The 17,888-nt window shown below is 44.4% G+C and overlaps 1 protein-coding gene across 5 annotated transcripts in view; it reads right to left on the bottom strand.

The window, feature by feature from the left end:
- Nucleotides 1-17,888, bottom strand: part of EFCAB7 (EF-hand calcium binding domain 7) — a 46,262-nt gene that overhangs the window by 15,361 nt on the left and 13,013 nt on the right. For all 5 annotated transcript variants that reach the window (XM_055137614.1, XM_055137615.1, XM_055137616.1 and 2 more), the window contains exons 7-10: nucleotides 9,630-9,771; nucleotides 8,742-8,851; nucleotides 6,057-6,214; nucleotides 5,093-5,226 (exon numbers count right to left, since the gene is read on the bottom strand). In XM_055137614.1, the coding sequence (XP_054993589.1) occupies nucleotides 5,093-5,226; nucleotides 6,057-6,214; nucleotides 8,742-8,851; nucleotides 9,630-9,771 (544 nt within the window). The remainder of the gene's footprint in view (nucleotides 1-5,092; nucleotides 5,227-6,056; nucleotides 6,215-8,741; nucleotides 8,852-9,629; nucleotides 9,772-17,888) is intronic.

Consider the following 17,888-nt stretch of genomic DNA (forward strand, 5'->3'; position numbering starts at 1 on the left):
TAAACAAAGCATTATTGGGGATTCTCTGTAGCATGATGTTTAAGGGTCTGGAATTTACCCCCTGAGTTTGAAAGCAGCTGTAACACATTCACGCTGGGAAATCTTGGTCAAGTGACAATTCCTTAGACTCACTGCTCGTCTCTGGAGAGCGAGAATGATCACGCGGACCTCAGAGTGCTGTGCAAAAGTGCTTCTACTTGGCACATGGTACATTCCCCCCAAAGTGTTAACCACCGACTCTAGCAATTTAATTACATTATTAAACTGGAGTTTTATTTAATATGACATTATCTTAAGAAAATTCTATGGGTCAGAGTGTTATTACAGCAGGTTGAACATTTGCTTTGCACACGGCTGACCCTGGTTCAATCCCTGCCCTGCCGGGAGAGATTCCTGTGCACAGAACCAGGAGTAAGCCCACTGCCAGGTGGGGCTCAAAAAGAAGGAAAACAAAAAGAAAAATTCTAATCATGATTTAATCTTATGGAATGGAATGTATCTAGTGCCAACAAATATGATTCGTTGATAAAATGATTCATATAATAAAAATTATATCAATATTATGACATCTTCCTAAAATTATATTACCAATATATTAGAAATCAATATACAATAGAGACAGGAGAGACAGTACAGAGGTAAGGTCCTTGCTATACACATGTCTACCTTGGTTCAATTCCCGGCACCTTTGGTCCCCTTGAACACTGCTACGAGGGATCGATCCTTGAGTACAGAACCAGGATTAAGACCTATGTATTGGGAAGTGGAGCAATAGCACTGTGGGTAGGGCATTTGCCTTGCATGCCACCGACCTGGGTTCGATTCCCAGCATTCCATATGGTCCCCTGAGCACCACCAGGAGTCATTCCTGAGTGCAGAGCTAGGAGTAACCCTTGTGCACTGCCAGTTGTGACGCAGAAAAGCAAAATAAATAAATAAAAAGACCTGAGTTCTTCTAGGTGTGGCACAAACCCTTATCCCTGAATTTTTCTTTAAAAGAAGAGATTTAGATATATGCTTAAAATATAAGTAGTAGTAATTGGCAGAGTTAGGATTTGAGCTTGGTTGAGCTCTTGGCTCTATACACCTGTGTTTGAGTTGCATCAAATTACTAATAATGGTTTTGGATAGGTAACTTTCTTGTTGTAGACCGGGATCAGGTATCCAGAGGTGGACAGGATGTCAGGACAATAGAGAAGAGGTAGTCAGGTACCCTACCCTGAAGTCAGGAACTGAGGGCCCGTTTTTAGCACCCAGAGCTTGGTAAGCCTTTCGAGGGCCTACAATGGTTGTGTGGTTTCTGTGCTGGAGTGAGTTAAGCAGCTAGGGCCTGGGACAGGGGAGCTGGGCCTTTATGAATGGTTAATGGTTAGTGGAGTTGGAATGATAGCACAACAGGTAAGGCGTTGGCCTTGCATGCAGCCGACCCGGGTTCAAGTCCTTGTCCCTCTCGGAGATCCCGGCAAGCTACCGAGAGTATCTCGCCCGCCCGGCAGAGCCTGGCAAGCTCCCCGTGACATACTGGCTATGCCAAAAACAGTAACAAGTCTCACAATGGAGACGTTACTGGTGCCCGCTCGAGCAAATCGATGAGCAATGGGATGACAGTGCTACAATGATAATAAGAAGCAGATTGTCCTAGCACAAGCCCCGAGACTCAGTCTCGCTCCTGAGAGCACTCTAGCCTCTTCAGATTCCTTGTTCCTAGTCACGGTTGGCCCTGGCTCTTGATTCACCCTTTGCTCTCCCGGCCTGTGGTTCCAGCACACACGTCCCGCCATCTTCTCACTTTACCAGCTCTGCTTCATTCTCAGGCATTTCCATTGCCCTTCTTGATATTTCTTGGCTTCCATTTCTTGGCTTCCTCCATGGATAAACTTTTAAAATTATACTCCAATGCAAAGAACAAAAGAAAGCAAAAGAGTAAAAACACACCAAAAACACTCTAAATAATTCTTATCACGTATAAGCAACTTCCTGGAAGCTAGCTCTCTGCTGCCATCACCTGGCCACAGTTTGGGACTTTCGGCCCACGGGGCTCCAGAGCCCGGACAAAGAGGGAGTTTATATCCTCAACTCCAAAACACATCCTCGGAGGGGCCCAGAAGGTGACTCGATGGCTCAGAGCGGTCAAACCCCAGCGACCCCACACACTTTGGGGCAACCTTGCCAGTTCTCGGAGATTCCCAGCCAGAAAAACCCAGAAGATGGTTCAGAGTCTTGGAAAGTGAGCAGGGCAAGTGTGCGGTCTTGTGAGCATGACCCCCAGAGCCTGGTGAGCAGAGGAGAGCCTGAGCGGCCTGCAGGGGTCCTGAGCAGCCGCGGCCTGGGAATCCCGTGCGAGGGTGGAAAGGCTGCGAACCAAACACGGGTAGCCCATCTTTTCCTTTCCGCGTGAGCTCTCCTTCGACGGTCAAGGCGGGTTTTCCTGAGTCCTCTCTCCTTCCTTCTGTGGTGTCCGATGCTGGAAGGCGACAGGGCTTGAGGACAGAGCTTCGTTCCTGGGAGGCCCGAGCACGAGAGGGCTGTGCTGCTGGCCGGCGGCTGGCCGCTCGCGGTGGTGCTCACACAGTAGGGCTGCAGAGGTTCTCCACACACTTGGCTGTGGTGCCAGGGGTCCTACGTAGCGGAGAGGCTGGGTCTGGAGGGCCGTGCCAGGCAGCCACTCAGGACACGGCCACGGGTCTGTAGGGCGGGCCACACTGCTGAACACTGAGCTGATCAACTGTCGTTTTATCCCACCTGTCATGTAAGGGAAGGGCAACTCTGGTGGTGCTCAAAGGCTACTCCTGGCTCTGTGCTCAGAGGTTGGGCCCCGCAGTGCTCAAGAGAGTAGGGGGTGCTGAGGTCAAACGGGTTGGCAGCCTGCAAGGTAAGCACCTTAAGCCCTGTATGGTCTCTCTGGCATGCAATTTGAAAAAAAAAATAGCTTGCGGTTCCTCCCCGTCCGCACCCCTCCCCGGCTGCTGTGATGGCCAGGCGTGGCACACACACTTGGGTGCGGTGCTCTCCGCGGCTGCTGCCTGGGGGCTGGTCACTTTCGTCGTGGCCCAGCTCGGTCCCCCGACTGAGGAGACCCGGGAGTGCGCGTGACGGCAGAGATGAGCTCGCAATAGGACAGCGCCGGGACTGCGTGTGTGGATGGGGCAGGCACTGGACCTGCAGCCTCCCCCTCCCCCGGGCAGGCCCTCCCGCCCCAGGCAGCCCTGGGCTGCCAGTGGTTGAGTCACAATGCTGCTGCGTTCAAACTACCGTGGAGGATATAATAATTAATATAATTACCTGGAGAAATCTGGCATTTAGGTGATTTCCCTTTTCAACTTTATTCTTTTCTTAAAATTTCGTTTCTCCGGGTGGGGGGCTCCTCCCCTACAATGCTCAGGGAGCCTGAGGGCTGCGCCCGGAGTCCCCTGGCTGGGCTGTCAGGCCGATGGTGATGCTGGGGCCCACGAGGCCCACCCTGACCGGGCGCGGGGCCCACCAGGCTCACTCAGGCTCTGGGGGCCTGCAGGGCTATCTCCAGGGATGCTCGGGGGCCACGTGGTGCAGAGGATGAAAGTCAGGGCAGGGTGCATGCAAGGGTCGTGCTACAGCCTCTGACTCCCTCCCAAGCCGGTCGACTTGATTTAGATAAATTCACCCAGGCCTCAGGGCTCCCAGTATTTTTTTTTCTTTTGGGTCACACCCAGCGATGCACAGGGGTTACTCCTGGCTCTGCACTCAGGAATTACCCCTGGTGGTGCTCAGGGGACCCTATGGGATGCTGGGAATCGAACCCAGGTTGGCCGCGTGCAAGGCAAACACCCTACCCGCTGTGCCATCGCTCCAGCCCCAGGGGCCCCAATATTGACCCTGCCCAAGAATAACTTAAATACCGCTCCCCAGAGAGACGGGTCAGGAGAAGCGTGAGGGGGGAACACTCTGCTGCAGTGGCCTCTGTATCTTTCCCCGTCAGTTCTCTGGCCACCAGCTTATCGTGCTTATGGCCACGCAACCCTCCTCGGCTTCCAGGAGCCCTGGCGTCGGGGAGCAGGTGGGCCAGGCCGCAGCTGCACTTAGCGGGAGTCCGGCCAGCCCCGGGGAGCAGCAGGCCGGGGCCACGCACGCCTCGGGGGTCTGGATTTGGCGGCAAATTCCTCGCTGGGCTGATTCGAGGTTAGTGTGGCTCTGCGGGTACCGGCTGGGCAGCGGCTGTGGCCGGTGTGTCTGGGGCACGCTGTTGGGAGCAGCCCTCGCCCTCGGCGGCCACACGTGGGCGGAAGAGTGTGGACGGGGCTCTGGAGTGGGGAAGAGGCAAGGGCGGGGCCAGCGGGAGGGGGGGGCGGGGCCAGGCCACTCGGGTGCCCGCAGGTGAGCGAGGCCTTTCTCACTGGGACAGATCTGCCGTGCTGGTGGCTGGGTGGTGAGGCCGAGGCCTCTGAGCGCACACCGATAGAGTGACAGGATGTCAAGGCAGGGCTGCGGCTGGCCGGAGCTTTCCTGGCAGCTGCTGTGCTGCCATGGAGAGACATCGCGGGGGGGGGGGGGGGGGTGTCTCTCCTCCTCTGCTGCCCTGAATACTGCCCACCCCGTTCCACACACCAATGCCACATTTTCCTTCTTTTTCTTGGGGGAGGGGGAGGTCACACCCGGCAATGCTCAGGGGTTACTCCTGGCTACACATTCCTATGACTCCTGGTGGTGCTCAAGGGACCATAGGGGATGCTGGGAATCGAACCTGGGTCAGCTGCATACAAGACTAACTCCCTACCTGCTGTGCTATCGCTCCAGCCCCCACATTTTCTTTTCTAAGGATGGAAGGGGGCCGGGGCCCAGGGACAGCTCTGTGGCCGAGCACCGGCCTTGCACCTGTGAGCCGGTGAGTCCACAAGCACCGGGCGTGATCTCGGTGGGGACCCTGGCATGCATAGCAGTGAAGAGGGGGCTCTCGGCGAGCACGGCCACCATCGCACCCGAGCCTGTCCACCAACACGGGTGACACACAGAGAGCACGTGTGTGACCAGGCAAGCACGTGTGAGCCCCGTTCATCAGAGCAAGCACAGCAGCAGGGAGGGGAGGAGACGGATGGGAGGCCGAGGAAGCCGAGTCTACCTCTGCACACAGCCCAGGCGTCCTCGTCACACTTCTCGCCACTTGTTCTCAGCTCGAAAAAATTATATTCTTCCAGGCTAAGAAGACCATTCCCATCTAAATCCATGACGTCAAATATATCTGATAAGGCTGACCTAGAGTGATTTAAAAAGATAAATTAGCAAATTAGTATTTGTCTCTAAGGCAACTAGATGGAGGAAGAATGTTTCTACAAGGGAAATTCAAAAGAAAATCACTGTAGCACTGTAGCACTGTCGTCCCATTGCTCATCAATTTGCTCGAGCGGGCACCAGTAACGTCTCCATGGTGAGATTTGTTGTTACTGTTTTTGGCATATCAAATACGCCGCGGGTAGCTTGCCAGGCTCTGTCATGCGGGTGGGATACTCTCGGTAGCTTGCCAGGCTCTCTGAGAGGGACGGAGGAATCGAACCCGGGTCGTCTGCGTGCAAGGCAAACGCCCTACCCCCAAAAGAAAACAAAGGTATTAAATTATTTCTGTGCACTACACAGGTGATGGATCCAGACATACTTTTCCAAGTCTTATGGAAGGTAAAACAGGCCTTTAAACACAGCCCAGAGGCTCAGCCTGTGACGGAAGCTCCGGACCAACAGCCCCCCTCAACTTTGCTGGCCCCGGACTCTCCCACCATGGGCAGGGCAGAACTGTGGGGCTTGAATTTCATTCCTGCCAACGGTCTCAGCTAACGGGGCAAGGCGCCAGGGTCTGTCCGAAGGACACGGCCTCCGGGGGAAGGAGCTGGTCGTGTGACTCACGCTGACGGGCCCAATGCATGGACCCCAGAAATAAAGAGAGGCGCCAGGGCCTGGGAAATGGGCTGAGTTAGGGGCGAGGGTCCGGAGGTGGGGGGCAGGCTGGCCCGGGGCGGCAGAGTCAGGCTCTCAACGCATACTCAGTCTAGATGCCAGAGTTCCGGCCTTATGGCTAAGGACATGGCACTTACCTGAACTCCTTTGTGAGAAATAATTCCCCCGTGTCGTCTCTGCCTACGAGCTGGGCTGCTTCGGCCACGGGCTTCACTTCTCTCCTCAGCCTACAGCCAGTGGTGGAAGGAAGCAGCCAGTAAACTCCAGGCCCTAGCTCACCAGTCCACCCAAACACCTTTCCTCAAGGAAAGGGAGAAAGGAAGAAAGAAAGAAAATTAAACAAAATGAGATTTTATGTTTTTGATCTTTTTCTGAAACATTAGAAATATTCTTTTTTTCTTTTTTTTTCTTTTTGGGTCCCACCCAGCCATGCACAGGGGTTACTCCTGGCTCTGCACTCAGGAATTACCCATGGCGGTGCTCAGGGGACCATATGGGATGCTGGGATTCGAACCCAGGTTGGCCGAGTGCAAGGCAAACGCCCTACCCGCTGTGCTATCGCTCCAGCCCGATATTCTTAATCAATACCCTCTACTGCGGTTCTATCATTCTTTACAGGCTTCAAAATCTTTTTTTAAGTAAAACCTTAGTGTAAGACCATTAGATTTTAATATATATATAATATAGTTATATATATTATATATTTTAAAAAAACACCTGAACAATACAAGAAAGAGATCACAGGACTTTAGATTAGATTCTTCCTCCCCAATAATATTAAAAGTTGTTTGTGATTATAATTTTCAGGTAGCAGTTTCCTAATTTGATTTATATATAAATACATAATTTGTGGATCGAATTTCAATGACATAAAATAAAAAATAATACAGCATATTTTTAAGTTTCCTACCGATATAAATTAATCTTATTTTAAATACCCAATTATTGGGGGGAACTTTGTGCTATTATTATTTAGTCTTGGTTTATAATAAATAAGATGGCAGAATTCCAGATAAATCTCTGATGTGAAATTATTTTCATCATGAGATATTTATAATGAGTGTCACAGTACTATGGAGAAAAACATTTTATTTTTCCAAACTCTTCTATGAAATAAAGAAAAATGAATAACTAGATATACTTTCTAGATATTCCTGGAATCTAATAACTTCCTAAAATACCTATGGGTAGTCTCTGTCCAATACTGAAACTCAAGCACTCTGAGTTGTGTGTAGGAAACTGCTACTGATCCTTCAGAACAGATCAAGGCAATTCTATCTGTTACTGTGTCCAAAATTCCTTTCAAAAGGAATTCTGGAATGAATGCATTCTGGAATCAGCCTGATTTCTACTCTCAAGTCAGAAGATACAAAGAAGCACTGTAATAAATTGAGGGTTGTTCTGAAAACTTAAGCTTTCAGGTCCATCCTTTGAAAACCATCATCTTTTAGACTGACTAGGTGTAAACTGATATATCTATGAGTAGAAAAGCTCCTAGAATGTCCTGACCTGTACTTCCCCATGACCCTTCCGTATCTCCACAGGTAACCTAGAAATGCCACAGTGGATGGTGACTGGAAAGCCTTCCAGGGTACAAAACTCTTTTTAAAGAAAATAATTGTGAAACTAAAAATTTAAAAGTCCTTTGTAAATATGACATATTACAGAGGAACAGAAACCTCTATAGAAAAGAAGTAAATAGAAACTCATTCACACTTTATTACAGGCTAGCTACGCACTAATATTTTTACACATATACTCTCATAAGAAAGCAATTTTATCCAAAACAAAATGGGAAAAGCTATAGTTTTAGATGATGCTTTATCTTGAACTTAACTTCAATCAGTTCTGAAGAAGAGTTTAGTCAAAACGTTAATAACTTCTGTCGTTTTATTTGTTTCTTGACTGTAACTATACTTGTCTGTTAGGGAGTCTACAATAAAGACTTTTATGTAACATTCCATCAGGGAAATGTTTGTCTGTCGTTGGACCTATATAAAGATTAAATATGATATTGCAGTAAGCCCTTGAATAGTATTATTCTGTTGTTGTGCAGCAGATGTATTTTGTAGTCCTCATAAAATAAATAGCCACATTTATGTATCTGCCTCATGTATTTGGCCTCTGAGTAAATATATAATTAAAAAAGATCAGAAACAACCCACAGGCAACATATAAAATCATTTAAAAGCATTTCTTTGTATCAATCTATTTGTGGGCTCTATAATACGAGTGAAGCCTGAGGATAGTAATCTTGAAGTTTTTCTTTTTTTGCTGTAGTAGTATAAGTAAGATAAACATCCAGAGCAACTTTTTCCAGGCTTGAATTGCTTATATTTAGGGGGGAAAAATCCACTGGCATCAACCGTTTTTATTGAGTATAACAAAAAAAAGTTCATATGTGAAGTAACAGAACATTTATAGAAGAGGTAGAATGTCACACGCTTAAGCTATGAAGCCAAAATGACTAATCAATCCTCAATTCTTAGATCTCAGCTAACAAGGAAAGTCTCTTGCAATTAAGAAAGCACATAGGTTATTCATAATGATTACTTCTGCATGGTAGGGGGAGAGAAGGGCCACATTCAGTGGTTCTCAAGACTCACTTCTGGAGGGACTTAGGGGACCATATGGAGTGACAGGGATCGAACCCGAGTAGGCAGTATGCAAGGTAAGTGACTTACCAGCTGCACTACCGCTCCAGCCCCTGGTTAATTACTTAGTTATAAGAAAAGATGCAAAAGTTTTAAAAGACTTTAATTATTTTTCCCCATATTTGAGTTCATACTCTAAAATTAAACATTAAGAAAAAATATGTATACTTCTCTATTTCGTAGTTCAGTAAAACTCATGAGCTGCAGATTTGCTTGACTTTCATTTTCCTTAAGAATATACATAGCTGTATCGACTGATAACCAAGGGGAAGGTTTTCCTACAAACAACAACAAAGACCAAACATCTTAAGTAAGCAGTCACTGTTCTTTTCAAGCTAAAAAAAAAAAAAAAAAAAAAAAAGCAAAGTTAGTGGTTTCTTGTCTTTGGATTCTTTTAAAAGAACACGCATTCCATTTTTATATATAAACATCATATCATTTTTTGGTTTGGCAGAAGGCTGTGATGAACAACCAAAGGGAGAAGTATTCTTCACATATACTTTCTAATAGGGCTGGAGCGATAGCACAGTGGGTAAGGTGTTTGCCTTGCACACGGCCGACCCGGGTTCGATTCCTCTGTCCCTCTCCGAGAGTCCGGCAAGCTATCCCGCCTGCATGGCAGAGCCTGGCAATCTACCCGTGGCGTATTCGATATGCCAAAAACAATAACAACAAGTCTCACAATGAAGACGTTACTGGTGCCTGCTCGAGCAAATCAATGAGCAACAGGATGACAGTGACAGTGACAGTGATGATTCAACCATACTCAAAAGCAGTTCAGGCAGACCGAGTTCAACCCTCAGCGCAGCCTGGTTCCCCAAGCACCACCAGAGAAGCCCTCAAGCACTTGTGAATGTGACCCCAAATCCAGAAAGAAAGCAACTTACTTCCTTTGCATAATGTAATATAGTCAAAATATATTTTTCTTTAAAGGTAGTTGTAGTATTCTTAGGCAGACTAATTTTTTTTATTAAAGAGTACTATTAAAAACAAATACTCTAAAAATAAGACTAAATTGCTGTCTTAAAAATATAGATTAAAAATTTTAAAACTTGCCTTCGACCTGACTCATGTTTAATGGCTTAATAGTTAGATAAACCGTGGATCTCTGAGCTATATGCATCTTGTACTGATGATTCATGATTTCACCATCTTCTTCCACAAAAAAGCAACCTTTGGATTGTACACGTTGCCACTCCTGAAATGTGGAAAACATGTTGTTCAAACACTATTTATTGAATGCTTTCAGTATAGACAGAAAGTGATAAGAAGAAAACTGAGGGAGATAAGGTAAAAATGTCAAACAGAGCCCCTGTCCTTTTGGAATTTGCAATGTTACTAGGAGTGGGGGTGAAAAACAGGCCATGACACATGATTAGGACAAAGACAAATTATGAATGCAAAATAATCTTAAAATTCCAGCTACCAAAATCGTGCCTGGCATTCTACAGGTGCTCAATAAATATTATGACTGACAGAATAAATATAAGCAGAGAGAGAAATCCTTAAAATGTATCTTAAGAGGAAAGTTAGGAATTTAACCGAAAGAACATTGGAAACACAGACTATATGCATTACCTAATGGACAAAGATGAAGATGCCTACAAGAAACAGTTTTCTTGGGGCTAAAGTGATAGCAAAGCAGGTAGGGCATTTGCCTTGCACATGGCTGACCCGGGTTCGATTCCCAGCATTCCATATGGTACCCAGAGCACTGCCAGGAGTAATTCCTGAGTGCAGGAGCCAGGAGTAACCCCTGTGCATCGCCAGGTGTGATGCCAAAAGCAAAAAAAAAAAGGGAAAAAAGAAACACTTTTCTCAAAACCTGAAGAATACCATCACTCCAGACGTGATGGAACAGATGTATAAGAAAGCTCCAGTAGCTACAGGCCAACCAGCCTAAGAGAGAAGTTAAAAAGAGGTGGGACGATCTCAAAACATCTCCTGCACAGTAAAAAAGATCGGGTTGCCCAGGAGAAAGCAAGTTTCCCCAGTGTTCAGGAGTGGGCTGCTGAAAGCTAAAATCAAATCAACATTTTTTTTTTCAAATCATCATTTTTAATGGAGATTTTTGCAAAGACAGTACCAAACCTATTGACCATGCATTGAAAAAGGTAAAAAGCAGCATTTAAGCGAAAAGGTAGGAAGTGACATTAATAGAGAGAAGAAATAAGAAAAATAAAGTTCATGAGACTGGGAAACATTTGAAACAAAGAAATAAACGTATACTAAATAATCAGGTGAGGTTCTCGGAGCTGGCCCCAAGAACCAACAATTTTCTGGGAGATGGATTGCCCGCATTTGGGGGAGGGGAATCCCTAGTGGTGCTTAGGGGGCCTGGGGGCCACTCCTGGTCATTCTTGGCCGTAGCCTGGTGATGCTCAGAGAACCACGGTGATGGCGGGAAGCAGAGTGAAGTCCCAGACATGTGAGGCATCTGTCCTAACCCTGTGTATCTCCCCAGTCCCCTCACTCACATATATACATATATTGGGCTTTTCGGGTTACAATGCTCAGGGGTTACTCCTGACTCTGCACTCAGGAATTACTCCTGGCAGTGCTCAGGGGACCATATGGGATGCTGGGGATCGAACCTGGCTTGACCACATGCAAGGAAAATGCCCTAGCCACTGTACTATGACTCCATCCCCTCTCTCATATTTTCTTAAGGCTAAAATGATCCTAACATGAACTTACACACTATTTATATTATATACACAATAAATATTGTGATGTATTTATTTTTATTGGCACTACTCTAAATTCTGTTTTAATTTCTAAGGTTCTGTCCAAATTATTTTGCTAATGAGAAAGAAAAAAGTTGTAGTCAGCATTCCTGATTTTAAAACTTACTGCAAATCCACATAATCAAGACATAAACAAAACAAATGGAATAGAATAGACGGGTCAGAATAAACTCTTGCATCTATGCAGAATAAACTCTTGCATCTATGCAGAATAAACTCTTGCATAGATGGTCAAAAGATTTTCAATAAGGGTGCGAAGACCATTCCATGGGAAAATTAAGAATCCTTTCCACGAATGTCTTGATTATGTAGTCTTGCATAATTAATTTGAGGATGTATTCAGGGACACTTGTTGATCATGCCATTGTTGCTATAAATTGTATTTATAGATGCATTAAACTGACTTTTAAAAAACTATCATTATTGCTGAACTATCACCCAAGCTTCTAGTCAGCCCTTGATCAGGTACAGCCGGACCTTTGGGGTATAAAAGGTATGTTCTTGAGGGGCCAGGAAGATACGCCACAGGGCTAGAGGGCGTGCTCTGCATACGGAAGGGCCCACTCTGGTCCCCAGTACTGACCAGTCCCCAGAGCACCGCCAGAAATGGCCCTGAGCACCAAGCCAGGTGTTGCCCTGAGTACTGCCAAAAACCCCAGAAAAACAAAATCTAAAAGGGCATGTGTATTTCATGGAAAAATTAAATGTGATCTTACAAAAGGCCGGGGTGATTGTATAGTAGGGCGCTTGCCTTGCACACAGCCACTCCAGGTTTACGCCCTGGCACTATCTATAGTCCCCTGAGCCCCACGGGGTGATTTCTGAGCACATAGCCAGGAGTAAACCCTGAGCACTGCCAGCATGGTTCAAAAACCTCAAAAAAAACCCAAAAACCAAGTGTGATCTTAAATGATTAGAATTTTTCTTCATAAGTATACTGTCCATGGCGGAAACATAAAGTCATTATATAAATTTCAAATAAGACAATGCAGCTGATGTAAATTAATTTCGTAAAAAAAAATTTACGAAACAGAAATGGGGCCACCCAGAGAACCAGAGGTGACATGAGTTTGGTTATATAAGGAGCTTATGGATATATCAGCTGTGGGGTCCAAGACTTTTTTGGGGGGGCTTTTTGGGTCACACCCGGCGATGCACAGGGGTTACTCCTGGCTCATGCACTCAGGAATTACTCCTGGCGGTGCTCGGGGGACCATATGGGATGCTGGGAATCGAACCTGGGTCAGCCACGTGCAAGGTAAACGCTCTACCCACTGTGCTATTGCTCCAGCCCCATGAGGTCCAAGACTTTTGATTGAATGCTTCTACCATTAGATCATATTCCCAAAAGAAATATATTCGGGGTACTAAATAGAAAAATTTTTTAACACAGTAAGTTTTAAACTTGGGGTTGAGTCAAAAGTTCAGGCTCATCTATTAATGTAGGAGTATTTACAGAGCATTCCATCTAGCCTCCCTGTAAATCTCTCGGGTGGGAATAGATCACAGGCTAGCAACAGATGCTGACCATTGCCTTACAGCCAAGTGGCCTTTATACAACCGACATGACCTTGGAGGATGAGGACCGCCAAGAGAAGAAAAGATACACTTAAATTTTATCCTTTAAGACAGTTTGAATTAAGATTCTGAATCAAGAGGAAAACAAAATATTTTTCTTTCAATAATTGTGAAAATAGCATTATCAGTTTGAATTCTACTTAATTTACTTTATGAATTTTTTTTATGTTCATCCTTCTAAAATGGCAAGGGATGCTATTTTATTTTACTTTATGTTTTTTGGTTTTGGGGCCACACTCAGTGGTGCTCAGGCCCTACTCCTGGCTCTGAGCTCAGGGATCCCTTCTGGCAGACTCTGGGATCACATGGGGTGGAGGAGGGAACCCAAGTTGGCCAGGGGCAAGGCAAGTGCCCGACCCACTGTACTGTTGCTCCAGCCCGATATTCTATAGCTTTAACGTAGCAACCTGGCAGGAGCGCAGAGCCAGGAATAAGCCCTCAGCACAGCTGGGCGTAGCTTCCCCAAAACAAACAAAACAAACTACGGAATATTAAAGGTAGAAGAAGTTCTCACAGAAACCCATATACATTTCTCTTTTGATGACGTCACTGTCACTGTCATCCCGTTGCTCATCGATTTGTTTGAGCGGGCACCAGTAACGTCTCTCATTGTGAGACTTCTTGTTACTGTTTTTGGCATATCCAATACGCCACTGGGAACTTGCCAGGCTCTGCCGAGCGGATGCGATACTCTCGGTAGCTTGCCGGGCTCTCTGAGAGGGGCAGAGGAATCGAACTCGGGTCGGCCTCGTGAAAGGCAAACGCCCTACCACTGTGCTGACATATGAAAAATAAATTTATATGTCTAAGCCACAGTTCTTGCTGATTTTGCCAAGCCAAAGCTGGAACTCATGTCTCCTGACTTCCCTTCCAAACTACCCGCTATATTCAACATTCTGTTCTTGATTGGTGAAGGAGGAGGAGGAGGAGTTTGGGGGTAGTAAAAATGGGTAAAGGTGTCAAGCACAGGGTGACAGGGAAGGAAACTCGACTTCTCATCATGCTGCAGTATATGCACACTTGGAACGTATATGGTATAAATGTTACCACAAAAACACTGTTACCACAAAATATTACCATAATGTTAGCAATGCTACCACAAAAACATTTTAAAAACTGTTCTTTTTCACATTTAAATATCTGCAATTATTTGCTTTAAGATTAGTATTTAAAGAAACTTCATGTTCCAGGTATTTAAAAAAAAGGATTATAAAACAATATCATGTGGAATTGTACATATATGGAAATATCAAGATAAGCTTATTTTTATTATGAAAACTGTAGATTTAAGTTTGGAAAATATCTGAAGCTTTAATTATAATGATGAACGTATGAAGGTAAGAGCATTCCCCCAGCTTCACTGTAGCACTGTGTCAAACATTAGCACATTGTCATCATTGTCATGTATCACTGTCATCCCGTTGCTCATCAATTTGCTCGAGTGGGCACCGGTAACGTCTCCATTGTAAGACTTGTCATTACTGTTTTTGGCATATCAAATACGCCACAGGTAGCTTGCCAGGCTCTGCCACTTAAAAATGTTTAAGCTGAACTGTAAAAAGCAGAGCACTTTTCCCAGCCTCCTTACAGTGAACGTAATTTGTGGCATTGGGAAAACTCAGGATGAAACCATTTTTCCCTTGTGCTAATGTTTGAAGTAGTCCAATGACACTTGGGGGAAGTGGTACAGGCTGAGGCGCACTGTAAAGTTAGATGAAAAATAATTCAAATATTTTATTATTATTATTATTATTATTATTATTTTGCTTTTTGGATCACACCTGACAATGCACAAGGGTTATTCCTGGCTCTGCACTCAGGAATCACCCCTGGCGGTGCTTAGGGGACCATATGGGATGCTGGGAATCGAACCCGGGTCGGCTGCATGCAAAGCAAACGCCCTACCCTCTGTGCCATCGCTCCAGCCCCTATTCAAATATTTTAATCTGGGGGGAGGGGCCTCCCAAACGGTGCTCAGGAGGTCCAGGGACCTCCACTGTTGATTGTAGGTCAACTGGGCCAGTAATTCAATGCAAGAGCCTAAAGGCACAGTGATGCTTGGGCCTGCAGTACCAGGGCCACAGTGCCACCTGGCGGTGCGGGGGGCTTCAGGCTGCATCCAGTGACACCCGGGTGGGGAACACTGTGGTGCTGGAATCAAACCTGTGCCCCGCATATGCCGTAACCACTACACCTCCTCCCCGTGTCTGATTTTAATGTACTGTTAGGGCTGAGGTGACCTGGCTGTCACTGATGTGTATGGTGTTGATGTAGCCAGTCACTGGGCCTCACCACCACCAAAGGGCCCCGCACCCTCCGCAGATGCATCTTGACGTTACCTCGGGTCCCTCCCTTCCTTACCTCTCAATTTTTAATTTCCACTAACGGCCTTTCTGAAGTTTCATGTCTAGGAAAGGTATAAGTAGAATGGAATTTGTTAAGTTTTTTTTTTTTTGGAACAATAATCTGCATCCTAGCCCACATGGTGAATAAAGTGGAGAACTGCAGAACAGCAGCTATTATAAAACAGGAGACATAGGACACATTGTTACATTTAATTCAAATCAGCTAGGCTTTGCTGTAATAATCACAGTATTTTGAATACTAATTAACACTGCTGGAATATGAAGATTGTTAATAAGGAAGAACTCAAATTCTCAAGATCTCTTAGATAAGAAACATTCTCTGTTTATTCAGTCTAATACTTTCTTCAAAAACAGACTTTCAACCACAGAGAGTTTTTCCTCTAAGGGCCTAAGCTCAACTGTCACTACAAATTCACAGGGAAAAAAATACTGACAGATTGGTTGATACTTTAAATAAATTTGAAAGGATTATAAATTAAGTTTGATTATTAGACAAATAAGGAAAAATTGAATTAAAAAATCAGAGCTGTAGATTAAGATGTTCCATGTTGACATGACTTTTTGACAATATAATGCAGAGTAAACACTAGCTGTAATTCTTACACAGTGCATAAGATGGTGCTATATTCTACCAATTCAGGAAAATTCAAAAAATGTTAAGCACAAAATGTATTTGTCCTTTACAAATTTTTCTTGTTTTCATATACAATGTATAAGAAAATGCTGAAAAGAATAAAAACATGTAAAAATTTTCAAAAAATTGAAAATTCTAGCTACTAATTTTCCTGAAATATTGCAGTAAATACGTTTCAACAGACAAATTCTATATTATTACTAAAGTTTTAGGTGAGGTAGAATTGTTAAATAGTGAATGTGCCAGACATTTAAGAGAATAAATACATCTTATTTATCTTGTTTTTTTTTTAAATAAAGATATCACATGCCATATTACTTACTGGAAACCTATTTGCTCTTCATTATCACTAGGCAGAGAAAGTTACTGAGCTTTTGTTACTAAAGATTATAAACTGTAGAGGGACCAGGTAGGGAGTTTATCTTGTATGGGGTCAACACGGGTTTGATCTATAAATTGATCAAAGACCCCTCCCCTCAAAAGAGTGTTTATATTTCTATTGCTTTGTATTGCCATATGTAACATATATGAAAAAATATGTATAATATAATCATATATATGCTTAATCACATTCTAATTAACAATCTAAATATGGAAAAAATTTCATCGCTGGAATTTATCATTTATGGCTTGGGGCTTTCTCTAATTCTAGTCATGACTTGTAAGAAAGTTAAGGCTAGTCCCTTCTCAAAAATTCCTGACATTTCTTGCATGTTACAAAACCTAAGCAAATTGATAGAATTCAGGTTTAAAACACACTATTGATATACTGCCTGTGAATACTCTGTAGGAAGTAACGTGTACATCCCTACAAAGGCCTTACTTTCCTTCTGAAATTTTTATTCTTTATCAGTTTGGTGGATTTATGGCTTATAAATATGGCCTAGCCTTAAACCCTTATAATTTATAATTTTTTTTTTTTTTTTTTTTTTGCTTTTTGGGTCACACCTGGCGATACTCAGGGGTTACTCCTGGCTGTGCACTCAAGAATTATCCCTGGGAGTGCTCAGGAGACCATATGGGATCCTGGGAATTGAACCCGGGTCAGCTGCGTGGTGCAAGGCAAACGCCCTATCCTCTGTGCTATCACTCCAGCCCCTATAATAATTTTCTAATTTCTGAAAAGTCCCATCTTCTCTCTCTGACCTAGTTCCTTACTCCTAACTCCTCCACATGAAACTGAGATACCCAAACTTATTTTAATTTTTTTTTTTTTTTTTGCCTTTTGGGTCACACCTGGCGATGCACAGGGGTTACTCCTGGCTCTGCACTCAGGAATTACCCCTGGCCGTGCTCAGGGGACCATATGGGATGCTGGGAATCGAACCCGGGTCAGCTGCGCGCAAGGCAAACGCCCTACCCGCTGTGCTATTGCTCCAGCCCCCCAAACTTATTTTAAATAGATTTCAAGTGTTTGAAGAAAATTAACAATTCTTTAGTAACTTATGCTTTAGTCTCATTTAAGACAAATTTTGTAACTTTTTTAAAGACCAAGTACTTCTCAGTTAATACAAAATTTAAGAAATGTATAAATTTATAAAAAATTTATTTAAAAAGTGTAGCAAAGGGACTGGAGTGATCGCACAGTGGGCAGGGCATTTGCCTTGCATGAGGCTGACCTGGGTTCGATTCCCAGCATCCCATATGGTCCCCTGAGCACCACCAGGAGTATTTCCTGAGTGCACAAGCCAGGAGTAACCCCTGTGCAATGCCGGGTGTGACCCGAAGAGAAAAAAAAAAGTGTAGCATAAAATGCAAAGAAGTCACTGTTGAATAACAAAAGAAACACAGATTTTTTTTTAAAATAATGATTTCAGTTCACTATTAAAAGATATAAATTGACGATAATGGGAAAGATCAAGGTCAGAAATAGGAGAGTCATATTAGTAAGATAAGAAGCATTTCCGAATGACATTTCATTTTATGTGAAAGTTACAGAAGGTTAAAGCTGACAGTAGTCATCTTCTTTTAACTACTAAATTCTCGGAGT

The sequence above is a fragment of the Sorex araneus genome, chromosome 5 (assembly GCF_027595985.1).
Source record: "Sorex araneus isolate mSorAra2 chromosome 5, mSorAra2.pri, whole genome shotgun sequence".
In the NCBI taxonomy this organism is placed as follows: Eukaryota; Metazoa; Chordata; class Mammalia; order Eulipotyphla; family Soricidae; genus Sorex; species Sorex araneus.